Source organism: Canis lupus, chromosome 32 (assembly GCF_003254725.2).
Source record: "Canis lupus dingo isolate Sandy chromosome 32, ASM325472v2, whole genome shotgun sequence".
Classification (NCBI taxonomy): domain Eukaryota; kingdom Metazoa; phylum Chordata; class Mammalia; order Carnivora; family Canidae; genus Canis; species Canis lupus.
The window spans coordinates 29,257,849-29,271,930 of record NC_064274.1 but is presented as its reverse complement, the minus strand read 5'-3'; the positions used below and the strand labels follow the sequence as shown (position 1 = coordinate 29,271,930).

At 36.3% G+C, this 14,082-nt stretch overlaps 1 protein-coding gene across 1 annotated transcript in view; it reads left to right on the top strand.

Annotated features, from left to right (window-relative positions):
* Positions 1–14,082, top strand: part of COL25A1 (collagen type XXV alpha 1 chain) — a 445,201-nt gene that overhangs the window by 328,324 nt on the left and 102,795 nt on the right. Inside the window, exons 11-12 of the mRNA XM_035709664.2 lie at positions 9,778–9,804; positions 11,826–11,870. Of these exons, the coding sequence (XP_035565557.1) occupies positions 9,778–9,804; positions 11,826–11,870 (72 nt within the window). The remainder of the gene's footprint in view (positions 1–9,777; positions 9,805–11,825; positions 11,871–14,082) is intronic.

Here is a 14,082-nt window from a genome sequence, read left to right as displayed (position 1 = left end):
TATGAGACTGGAGCTCTCACCTGTAGACATTCTGGAATGTTCAAAGATCAAAGTACGTCCACGGGCCTCAAAATACCCACCTCTTTACTTCCTCTACCAGTTCATTGTTGTGCATACCAGTGGTGTGGTTCACTTTTGGAAAAATAGACCTGAGGTAGAGGCAACTCAGAGTTCCTGAAGTGAGCTCCAGTCATTGGGGCAGAGAATTCCAGGGTCCTTATTGCCCAAAGCAGAGTCTGCGGTCAAGGGGTCGGCTATACACGAGAAGTGCAGCCCGTGCTTTAGAGTAGGCATAGCCCTAACACAAGAGCCTTCTGGCCCAGGGCTAAGGGCAGAACAGTCTATTTGTCTGAATGGACTCTTTAAAAAATAGACTTCTGCTTTGTCCACCTTCTTTGAGAAAACTTCACGCACACTCACATACTCATTCCCCTTCACACTAACCTAAGTTAGAAGCTATCTTCTTTCCTCCACAGCATTTACCATATCATACAATAATTGTGCTTGGTACTTATTTTGCATAAACAGAATGACTGAATTATAGAATGACTGAATTATACAAATCAATGAATCAATAAATCAGATATTAATACAAAGGAATCAGCTTTATGTTTTTCTTCTAATAGATGTCATTGCACACCAAGAGTGGGAAGAGGCAGGATAAATCCAATAGAATTACTACAAAACTGTTTGGTCTCCTGCATTTTCGTAAATTCATTTGTGTATTATAGATTATTTGGAGTATATGAGTGGTGTAATTAAGAGGCTGATTTTTCACGAGGATAATGGAAAAGTAATTGTATCAATTTCTAGCCACAATATGTGGCTATTTTTAAAGCAGAGTGTTAAAGATTTAGAAGAAATCTTAGAAATCATCTAGTTTATCACTTCACAAATAAAGAAACAACATCAGAGCAGTTAAATGACCAAGGTCACAAAGCAATCAGTGGCAGAACTAGGTGGAATTCAGTTCACCTGATTGAAGTTTTATTTGTTTTACAAAATCTAGTCTAATGTAATAGCCACTAGCCACATGTGGCTATTTAAATTAAAATTAATTAAAATTAAATAAAGTTTAAATCCAATTCCTAACAATTGTGCTAGCCATACTTCCAATGTTCCATGGCCACTTGTGGTTAGTGGCTACCATACTGGATAGAGCAAAATAGACCACTTCCAACATTCTAGAAAGTTCTGATGGACAGTGCTGGTATAGGTGGAAAGTAGACCTGAATAGTAGATGAGTATATATTATAATCCTAAATTTATGTCCTTCTTCTGCTGATCATGGGTTATTTAAATTGTAGCAGCTAGTGTTTCTCAGCATTGTTGATTTAAAATAGGAAAAGCACTTATCCTTTACTCAATAGAAATATTTTTTACTGAGTGTAGTGTACAGTGATAGGCCTTTGTGAACCATAAATTTGTTTCCTTTATGGTACGCTAGGGAAGTGTGCTTAATCACAGAGGGCAGAGGAAGCCTGTTAATTTTTCTTTCTTTCCGGGTCATTTCCATTTTGAGTTCAGCAACAAGAAACAATTTATTAAATATTTAGAAGGAATGGAATGAGCTAATTTCAGCTCTGGATATCTGGTGAGAGGTGATAGAGTCTCTGTTTTGGGACCTAATCAGAACATAGATTCTCAAATACCTAGACTTGTCTTTAATCTGAGGGGGCAGTTAATACTCCATATTTAGTCTTGGGTCCTGATTTTGATAAGTAGTGAAAAAATGGATTACTTCTTTAATTTCCTGAGCTTTAAAAGACCTTTCTTACAGAGGTCACAGCTTCATAATCTTGAGAAATAGCAATGGATGACTCATCCTTTTTTTTCCTCCAAAAACTTACCACTTGAGATACAGAAGTCAGAAAGAATTTTTTCTTTTTTTAAAAAAAATTACTCAAAAATATAAAAAATAAATTTAAAAAATTACTGCATTTAAAACTTTATTCCTTGTCAAATATTTGTTAATAATACCATGATATGACATCTTACTAATAGTCTCTAAAGTAGACCTGTTTTAGAAGAACTACTTCAGGGGTGCCTGGGTGGCTCAGGAGGTTAAGCATCCAACTCTTGGTTTCCACCCAGGTCAGGATCTCAGCGTGGATCAAGCCCCAGATCAGGCTCCATGCTTGGCACGGAGTCTGCTTGTCCCTCTCCTTCTCTCACTACCCCATCCCCCATGCTATCTTTCTCTTTCTCTCCCTGTCTCTCATAAATATATACATACATACATACATACATACATAAAATCTAAGAAAAAAGAGAACTACTTCAAATAAAGAAATTATAAAGTGATATTATTGACACAAAACTCCTAGACACTTAAAGAGGAATCACTGTCTCAAAACTAGGAACCCTTTCCAATAACAGATGTATGATGGTTTAATTAGTAAATTATGGAGGAAACCCAGTAGATAGAATTTAATAATTTTATATTCATTAATTCGTTGCTTCAATTTAGTCAATATTTATTTGCTAGGCACTAACTAGGTACGGAGGATGTAAAATATATGTGGCCTAACGAACTTGCTACCTAGTCAAGTAGATTTTATAAATAAGTGAATATATTAAAACATAACCAGCTAAAATGTGCTAAAGAAACACAGAGGATAAAACCCAGTTCTGTCTGTGTGCATTGGAGAAGGCTCACAAAGGAAGTGAGTTATGACTTCTGAGCCTCAAAGAATTATTAAGAACTTCACGTGAAAACTAATAGGAGACTGCTTGGGAAAATATAAATGATTAAATGTGACTGAAGACAGAGTCCATGAAAGACTCAAAACAAGATATGAGGCTCTCCCATCTCAGCACTATCCTGCTCATTCTTGTTTATGCTGTATTCCTTCCTACCCAGTTCAACTAAATCATTGACTTTTACCCTGAAAACATTTCAGCACACTCTCTTATATTCTAAACATTTCCCAATAGTGCCTAGTTTGGCATTTCCACACACTTAAGCTATGAAATCTGAATCTTGTAAAACATTACTTGAATTATACTCCAGACATACATATAATAGTGGCTAGAGTTTATGTTTCTTGACCTTCCCTCATTAAACATCCAAGTAGAATATGGAATTTTATATAAGTATATCTTAAATGAATTCTTCTTAAGTAAGGCAAATTTTCATTATTTATTTCAAATTTCCTCTGTTTATAAACCAAGTTAATGTATTTTCTGATCTTACCATGCATTTGACCGGGTTAATATCTTTGAAAAAGTTACAACTAAAGTCTGTTACACCATGTCCCTAAGAAATTCTGATACTAATATTTTATGACTCCAGAAGTTAGATTATATGTGTTATCATTCTTCCCTACAGAACCAGGCTTTTACATATTTTCTTCATTTTGCCTAACTTTTATTAAACCATGGAAATATTCTTAACTTAAAAAGGGAGCAAATTTTAAATGGCTTAATAGTTTTGAGCTTTTATCCTCCCCTTCACAGATGGACCACCTCTTTTTTGTTCCCTGTGTTTTTTATTACAGAAGCTGGTTGTATATTCTTGTATCCAGAAATGACCAACAGCTTTCAGAGCTTCAAATTTTACTGTTAGCCATCAGGGACAGAACAGGAACTGTGTCCGCCCCCTGCTCACACAGAACATCATTTCCTAATAGCAGGCAACCAGAACTTGCCTTAAAACACCTCCCAAGAGGCAATGTAAAGCACATCATTTAGAAACTCTGTATCCTGTTTAAGTAATTAATACCTCAATCAAATTTGTACTAACATTGGTGGTGTCAGAAGAATTCATTAATTTTTTTCCATTCTATTTCCATTCCATGATCTTTCAAGCTTTTTTCTTTAATTGAAAAGAACTTTTTAATTAAAAATGCTTTTTAAAAAATTTTTACAAACTGGAAAGTGCAGCTAATGCATAATGGTTGTAGAAGCATCCATTTCTTAACTGTGTGCTTTGAAGATTAATTTGGGTTGATACTTCTAGCTATGGTTTACATAATGGCTTTCTGAAGTGCATTAGAGACCTTGGACCTACATCTACACGCACAACACTTTCCATATTAATGAGACTGTGTAACTAAGATGATTTTTGCTTGGCTGTTTTAATATAGAAGCCATGAACTGAATTCCTGCACTTATTTTCGCACTTAGAGGTATTCTAGAGGCTATTAGAATATTCCAGTAGTGTTAGAACGACTCAAGTAAACACAAGGGTGAAAAATCTTCTCATTCCCATCTTGAGACAGTGTTGTATGTAATACAAGAACAACCTTGATTTATTTATATGTATTTATTTATTCCTATAATTTTTATCATCCTCAAAGTAAATACTGTTGTGCTTACAAAAATCTGTAAGTCCACACAAATACCATCTCCCTTCCCTAACCATATCCCCACCTCAACTACCTACCTATAGCCTCTTTGATGTTTTTTAAACACACTAATATGTACCCAACTCTTGCCTTTGTACTTGCTGTTCCCTTGCCTGGAACATTCTTCTCCCTTCTATATGCATGCCTCTGACTGATATTTCAGAGCTCTGTCCAAGAGCCACTTTATCACTGAGGCCTTCACTGACCTCCTGACCACTCCCACTTTAAAATACTACCCCATCTACTTCTTCCAATCCTTATTCCCATTTGCTGTAGCACTTACCACCTGACATACTTTTTGTTTTACTCATTTGTTTACTTTCTCCATTCATTAGAATATGAAGTCTAGGAGGGCATGCATTTTTGTTTATTTTGTTCATTGCGGTTTCCTCAACACCAAGAATGTTGCCTGACACTCAATGGGTCCTAGAAAACTATGAAGTGGATGAATTAATGAATGAATACAAAAGAATTCACTGAACAATTACCATATGCCAGCTACTGTGCATGACAAAAGACATTTAGTATGAAGAAAGAAGTAACCAGACAATTATAGTACTGTTGGTAAATTCTATGAAAGAAGTGCTGTCATAGGGGTGCTTTAGAGAATTAAAAGAAGGGGACATAAGCCCACATTGAGCTCTGAGTGATAGAATGGGTAGAGGAGAGAGGACCAAAGAGAAGTTGCAGGAATAAGAAAGCCAAAGGTACGAGGGGCAGAATGTGAAAGCGTGGCTCATGTGGTGAACTACAACTATTACAAAAGCTCCCATTTTTCTCAAAAGCTATGGAAAGCCATTGAAGGATTTTTCAGTAGAGGAAAGGTATGAGCACATTAGCCTTCTTGAAAGCTCACTCAGACAGCACTGTGCAGAGAGGGGGGAGGAGACTAAAGACAGAGCACCCTCAGGGGGATGCCCATCAGCTAGGTGGGAGAGAAGAGGGTTTGAACAAGGGCATAGTGATGTAGGTGACAAAGAGAGCATGCTGGAGAGATTATTGAGTAATTAGCTGATAGAATTGGAGCAAGAGGAATAAAGGATCACCCTCAGGCCATGAGTAACACACTTTTTGGTGAAGGCAGTCACCAAATGAGGACTATCATATTTCTTGTTCTTTTTAAAAATATTTTATGTATATATTTGACAGAGAGAGGAGAGAGCAAGCACAAGTAGGGGGAGCAGCAGAGGGAGAGGGAGCAGCAGGGTCCTCACTGAGCAGGGAGCCTATGCAATGCGGAGCTCCATCTCAGGACCCTGGGATCATGACCTGAGAAGGTAGATGCTTAACCAGCTGAGCCACCCAAGAACCCCGACTACCATATTTCTTTGACTTACTTGCTCACCATAGTCCACATATTTTACAATATTTAAAAATGGAATCTAGCAGTGGTGAAGGTAAACAGGAAAGAAAATCAAGTGTGCTAATTTCTTTCTTGTTTTAAATTTTAACAACATTGCATAGCTCTTCATGGTCTCTTCCAAAAGTTCACCAAAACTTTGATTTAAAAATCTGTCTGCAGGGATCCCTGGGTGGCGCAGCGGTTTAGCGCCTGCCTTTGGCCCAGGGCGTGATCCTGGAGACCCGGGATCTAATCCCACGTCGGGCTCCTGGTACATGGAGCCTGCTTCTCCCTCTGCCTATGTCTCTGCCTCTCTCTCTCTCTCTCTCTCTCTCTCTCTCTGTGACTATCATAAATAAATAAAAAAATAAAAAAATAAAAAATAAATAAAAATCTGTCTGCAGGGGATCCCTGGGTGGCTCAGTGGTTTAGCGCCTGTCTTTGGCCCAGGGCGTGATCCTGGAGTCCTGGGATCGAGTCCCGCGTCGGGCTCCCAGCATGGAGCCTGCTTCTCCCTCCTCCTGTGTCTCTGCTTCTCTCTCTCTCTCTCTATGTCTATCATAAATAAATAAATAAATCTTTAAAAAAAAATCTGTCTGCAGATGAGTGATGTTATCACTCCACACTCAGAGTTTTTCAATGGCTCATTTAATTTTTATCTTTTGAGTACATCACCTAGAACCTGTACTGAAATAAGTGTAAGGTTTAAATTATAGTTTAACACTTCTGGAGTAAAAGAAATGTAGTTTAATATGTTGAGATTCCATATAGTGTATAGTTTTTAATCTTGAGACATATACACAGAAATTATTTTGAAAAATAAAAAAGCCAGATTATTCCCATATAAATTGAGTCTCTACAAAGTACATGCAAACATAAAGGTGCCCACCAAGAAAATATCTAAAAAGGAAAATTTATTGATTAATAAAAATGGAATAAAAAGTTAACTGTTTAGTTTGGAAAAATATTGATCCAAACTTGAGTCTTAGGGAAAATAATAATGGAATTATTTTAGAAATCTTAAAACACTAGAACAATTGGCTTTAATTTTAAGGATAATAAAAGCACTAGTTTGACTAGAGAGTAGTAAACTCATGACCTTGTTCATCTGAGTCATTCATAATGACTTTTGAGCAGGCTGAAAATATAGATAAATTTAAGACGGTTAGATTAGTTAGTGATTGGTTATGTGGCATTTTCCCTTACTTCATTCATTTATATTTGTTTTAGAAGCCACAAAACTAGTCAAATGTAAACATTTTAATCAACTGGTAGCAATATACTCTCAACTTCAAAATCAATTTTTGGGTAGTGAAGCTTTTGGATCACAATGTCACAGCTATATACAGGGATTATTAATCTAAGGATACTCAAAACACACAGATAAGCAAAATCTTGATCAGCAAAATAACTATTCAGGGTGTGTGTGATGTCTGTACTTACTTGAATGTATGTCTGTGCCTTATATCCAACTTCAATCTATTCCCACTTCCCTGCTAGTAATAGATGACACTATCCTTGGCTTGCTACCATTTTTCCTGCCAGTGAGATCAAAGAACTATATGCACATTTTTGGTAGCTGAGAATATATCCTTGCAATATAGTTATGAAAAATCCACAAAACACGTAATCACAATTCAAAGTTAATGTTACATCTTTAAAACTGCTTTTATTTTTAGAGTTTAGCAAAAGTAGAAGTAGTTTCCTAACTGTGAAGAAAAATTTTATATTTATTTTCTCTATAGCTATCCTTTGATTTTCATGAAATAATTGTGTTAAAATAGACAATATAATTTTTTGAACAATATAATTTTATAGATTTCACAGTTATGGGCAGTCTTTCTAAATCTTTAATGTGATCGCGCAACAAATTAGAAAGTACAAAAAAATGTTAGTCTCTAGTTAAAGCACTTGATTTCAAATTTGCTCTGATTTTTCTATGAAATATTCCCCTCCTGGGTTATCCATCACTGTAGTGAAATATTCAATTGTACTGAACAGTCTTTTTTCAAGTGGCAAAGCTAGGCTTAAGTGGAAACAAACGTTTCTGAATTGAACATATACAATCTTAGTCTAAACATTGAATTAATGTACTTTTTGTTATATGATTTCCTTTCTAACATCAACATTTTAAGAAATGAAATGCCCTGGAGATCCTGGGGCAAATGGAATCATAGACCATGATAAAACACAAATCTTCTTTGACTCTCAGCTCTCCCATTACTACAACTTCCAAATTCTGCCTTTACTTAGCATTAGCATTTACTTCCCAAACAATTGACCCAAGTGAGAGATGATTAAACCTGTTTATGTGCTAAGGGAAAGGAGCTAGTGGAAACCGGAGGCTCTGATACAGATGCAAGGATAATTGATGGAGAAAGATCCCTGAGGACAGAGGCAAAGATGGATTCCAGAGTCTACTGGATGCATCTGCCCACAGAGGAGGGGTGCCTCTTCTCCTTCTGACTTAGGAAGAAAGTCCACGTGGGTTTGGATTGATGAGAAGTGTGATGCTGAGGGAATTTACATCTGATAGCCTCTATTTTCTCTGCAAAATCTGAAACGGAGAATTTTAAATAGAAGGGGTGAAATGGGGAGGGAGGCTGTCTGACCACACAGAGATACCAGATAACCAGCTCATTAAGAAGTTAGTTGGTAGAGTAAATAAACAAAGAATATATAAAGGTGATGTTGCATGGTGCACTTCCAATAACTAAAGCTGATTTTATGAGGAAATTCTTAGTCTTCCTGTGAGGATTACAAAATAATTTATGAGGAACAGATTCTCTGAATGTTCCTAAACGTGGTGTATTTTTAATAAAAAAAATTATTAATGACTAATTCTCCCTCTAATGTGCACTCTAGTGCTTTCTTTAATGTTATAAAGTATGAATTAAGATACCGATTAACTGAAATATCACCCATTGAATATAGGCTAGTCCTTCATTAGGTGTAATGGAATACAGAGCTAGTTAATGTGAAGTGATAGATTAAACTATCATTTACTACCACTTATAAAGTATGGCTTTGTTAAAATATCATAAAATTAAAAACATTTTTTGAAAGAATTAGAAGAAAGATGCTTAATATATTTTTTAATATTTTATTTATTTATTTGAATTGGGGAGTGACATAAGCAGGTGGCAGGGCAGAGGGAGAAGCAGACTCCTGGGGAGCAGGAAGCCCCAATGCAGGCTTGATCCCAGGATCCAAGGATCATGACCTGAGCCTAAGGCAGATGCTTAACTGAATGAGCCATCCAGGCACCCCAATGCTTAATATTTTAATGTAAAAATAGACATAAATAGAATTATAGCTGTATGTCTTTGTGTGCTCTTTTCCACCTTCCCAAAGCTGTACTTTATTCTATATAAATGCAACAGAATCCCAATGCTGATTTCATGGTTGAAAAATGGCTAAACCTCAGAACTACTATATTCCCATTTTATATGTAAATATTCCCATCTATCTTCCTAAATATTCCCCTCATGCCCTTAGTGCCATAGGTTATCAACAGCTGATGCATCTTTGTTTCCTTGTCTGGTACACAGTAGATGCCACAGTTGGCCTTGGCATCCCCTAGTTTGTAAACAAGTTTTTGTGCTGGCCAATTGGTCATGTTTCATACAAGGAAGAATAGAACAAAACATGTTTCTTTGTAATGCTATTCAATGATTCCCTTTGCAAATCTGCTTACTGAAGTTTTGCAGATGCAGAAGTCACATAACGTGCTGTTTGGTGGGGAACAGCATTGCATTTTCGCTGCTTCTAGCAGCAGCATCTCCATCTTTCTAAATGAGATTGAGGTGATAGATTTGCAGATACACCGGAATAGCAAAGATTCTTTTTTTTAAAGGAAAAATCAGAATCTTACTGCATATGCTTAATGTTCTTCAAAGGAAAACAAGAGAGAAGAAAAGACCTATTGTGTACTTCTTACCAATAATTTTCATTTTCCTTGACGTACAAAACATCAGCATATTTCTGCACAGCATAGAATACCTTGCAGACTAGGACAGTTTTAATTGGTCATTTAAGTATAAATGGTTACATTATTATGTTAATTGAATAGTTTTTCTTTTTTAGGGTCCTCTGGGGCCTCCGGGACAAAAGGTAGAGTATAAACAGTACTGGGGAAGTAATTATACTTGCATTGCGTAATGGCTAGCATGAGAGGTGAATAGAATTAGCTACTGTAAGCCATGCTGAAGCATCTGGATTGTGCATTCTCCTTTCTAAAAATACAGTCATATAATGTGAGCCATCAGATTTCTAATCAACTCCATTATAGAAAATCCAATAAATCCAGAGTAAACTTTTTTTAAGCTGTCTGCCAAACTAAAGGTAGGTTATTGAATTTTTAATTAAAATACTGGCAAAACATTGAGACAAAACTTAGAATTTGAAAGATCATATGACATTGACATTGCAGATTGAATGCATGGTCCTAGTCAAATATTATGACCAAATGACTATGGAACAGTCCAGAACAAAAGATGTACTTGGGGTTTGATGGCAGTATTCCATTGGTCCACTAGTGTTTTCCTTTGCTGAGGTAATCTGAAGAGTGACTTCCTGATTGTCATTTCCCAGTCATCAGAATTCACCATTACATTCTGATGGAGAGGGTCCTAGTGCTTCTAAATTACATCATTACTACAGTAGTAAATATATCAATAGTAGGTAGATGGCCCTTTGCCAACAAAACATCATTAAATTCCCATTCCCTGTTACAACTCCAACCTCACAATGGGGAAAAAGAGATATTTAACCTGCAGAAAACTAAAGAAAGCAATTGTACTACAACAGGTGGAAAAGTGATTATTCCTTATCTTTGGAATCCATCAAAGATAGAGACTTTTTATCCCCCAAGCACTGGGCATGTGGCATCTGTTGAAACATAATCCTACTAACCAAGTAATAGCCAATGAGTTGTGAGACAACTTGTGTATAAGAACACTTTGTCCTTTGCAATAATGTCTCTATTAAGCATGGTGTGAAATTGTAAATCTACCCTAATCCACATGCGACCAGGGTAAAATTACTGCCCGAGGCTTCAGGAAGTCTTTTAATGACCCACTTAATATAATTACCAAAAGCACTAAGGAACTTGCCATTTCAATTTGTTTTGCATATAATGACTACATATTTTTTAATGACTGCCTTTTTAATAAACTTTCTCTTTTAGAGCAGTTTTAGGTTTATATTTACTCTTAGGAAAAAACTTTTTCCCATTATTATTAAGAAATTTAATATCATACATCAACTTAGTAAAGTCTATTTTCTAGTGCTAGACAAAGAATAAACATTTTATTTAAAAATGGTTTCTCCAGAGCCTGAAAGGGGAAATGACATCACTATTCGAAAACATTTGTTAATGTTTCTATATCCAGGTAAATGTCATAGATTTTCTCAGGTGATAATTAGCTTTTTTACTCTCAGTCCACCCCAACTACGTCCAACCATTCATAATCACCCCAGTGCGCATGTGCACACACACACACACATACATACACACTTAATATTTGACTACTGTTGTTATTCCTATTCAGTGTTTAACATTTGTAACACCTTTTCTAGTCTTTGGAAGACATATTTACATTCACCTGGCTTAAACGTACTCCCTGAAAGTCCAGGAGAAAATGCTTCAAATACAACAAACTTGAGTTTACACCATGGGTGCCTTATTTGACTAATTGTGGAACAAGTAGTTGTTATTTTAATTACCTTTTGTCTCATGGTATTTAAACTCATGAAATTCAAGAGTTAACTGCTACTGCTAGGCTTTTCCAGATGAAACTAAGCCTATTTATTTCTTAAAAGCACCACAATTTAGAGCCATTGGCCTTCTGATAGCTATGGATCCCAGTTGATGATGTGAATTTCTTTAAAATCATATTAGAATTAAGTGGATATTTAGAAACATGGTTAAATTTAACTCTCTAGTTTCTGGGAATGCGGGATGAATCTGCTTACATTAGTATATATTTGAGTACAGTGGAAAAGATCTGAAAAACAGCCTCTCACACCTGTTTTAGCAAGGTGAAATTATGGCTGACATAATTACTACTACAGATTCAGAATTGAAATATTTTGTGATTATATCTGCTTAATTTAATCATGTGTCTTCTTAGGGTTCTGTTGGAGTACCTGGAATTCCAGGAGTGAATGGTCAAAAGGTAAGTTGTATAGAACATATTTGATCATTTAAAGGGATTAAAATTACAAAATTATTCTAGTCAATAATGTTAGTAAAAAGTTTGTATACTTGTAAAAACACTATATATACTTTTGAAATGCAGGGAAATTATGGTGCAAAAGATCAAACTAATTTTTAACAATGCATTAAGTAGTCAGAAACTCTTAGAAAATTTTCCATTTTATTTTGATAAATTTTGTAGGAGATACAACTGGATCTTTTTTATAAATATACATGGAATAGGGAAAAATTTTGTGTTTAACATTAATTGTGATAGACAAAACACACTCCAGTTTATTCTTGTCAAGGCAAAGTGACATGTATTATTTCTTTCACTAACAAAAAATATCCTTACAGAAGGAACCTATTGGCATAATCTGAATCCAGAAGCAAGCTCTTTCTACTGTTAAGAAAAATTAGGATTTAAATAGACTTGCCAAGCTCTGGTAGTACTCTTTAATTGTACTGTTAATAATGAGGGGGAAAATTAAATAAGAAAACCCCATAACTTACATAGACATCTATGTGTGTGGTTATATCTATTTCTGCAACATACTTACTGGTTGGATAAAGCAGCAGCATCCCACAGGTGAGTCGGCTATTCTATATGTGTTCCCCTGACAGTGCTGACTGGCTTTTCAACCTGGAACCTCTACAGAGAAGAGGAAAGCTATAGGAGGAGCTAACAAAACCAGTCTACCAGCAACCAGGAAGCTGAGCTAGGGACTTTCTTATCTCCGTCAGAGTTCTTGGACTAGCCCTATAAAATCCTATGACCCATCAGCCTGTGTTCAACAGAGAATTTTATTATTATTATTTTTTAACTAGGTTTTATTTTATTTTATTTTTTTTTTAAGATTTTACCCATTTATTCATGAGGGACACACACACACACACACACACACACACAGAGAGAGAGAGAGAGAGAGAGAGAGAGAGGCAGAGACACAGGCAGAGGGAGAAGCAGGCTCCATGCAGGGAGCCCGACGTGGGACTCAATCCCGGGTCTCCAGGATCAGGCTCTGGGCTGAAGGCGGCACTAAACCTCTGAGCCACCTGGGCTGCCCCAAAAGAGAATTTTAAATCTCTGCATTCTGAATTAAATTCTGGAATCATAAGGAGCCCAATATTTACAGACAGAATAGACCTCCTAGTGACCTTTCCCATCTTGTCCATCTTTTCTTCTCCAATAAGGTATTAACAATCATAAAACCTACAGAGTAGCTAACAAAAAGCATGAGTCTGCCACTTACAGGCCACATGGTTTTTGGCAAAGTCCTTGAATTCTCTGGGCCCAGTCTCTTCATATGTAGAAGGAAGACAATATGTTTCTACCAATTAGGGTCAATATGAGGATTGAATGGTAAACAGACATAAATCCCTTATGATAGTGGTGATCTTATAATTAAATTTTTCCCTCCATTTCATTTTAGTGAAATTCTGGAAATTTGATTAATCCATATCTTTTTTTTGTATATTTTTTATTGGAGTTCCATTTGCCAACATATAGCATAACACCCAGTGCTCATCCTGTCAAGTGCCCCCCTCAGTGCCTATCACCCAGACACCTAACCCCCAGCCCAACTCCCTTTCCACCACCCCTTGTTCATTTCCCAGAGTTAGGAGACTCTCATGTTCTGTCACTCTTTCTGATATTTCCTATTTCTTTTCTCTCCTTTCCCCTTTATTCCCTTTACTATTTTTTATATTTCCCGTATGAATGAAACTATATAATATTTGTCCCTCTCCGATTGACTTACTTCACTCAGCATAATACCCTCCAGTTCCATCCACATCGAAGCAAGTGGTGTGTATTTGTCGTTTCTAATGGCTGAGTAATATTCCATTGTATACATAAACCACATCTTCTTTATCCATTCATCTTTCAATGGGCACCGAGGCTCCTTCAACAGTTTGGCTATTGTGGACATTGCTGCTATAAACATTGGGGTGCAGATGTCTCGGTCTTTCACTGCATCTGCATCTTTGGGGTACTGATTAATCTATATCTTAAACAAGATTCTTTGCTTCCAGAATTACTTAATTCCCAGTGAAATTTGATGTCCTTAACCAAGGCTTATGGTATCCGTTAGTCCACAAACCAAACATTCGTACTCCTCAGGAGTGAACAGCCCAGGTCACTGCTCTATTTGCCACTTAATAAAATGCATGTCTGTTTGCTTCGCAAATCC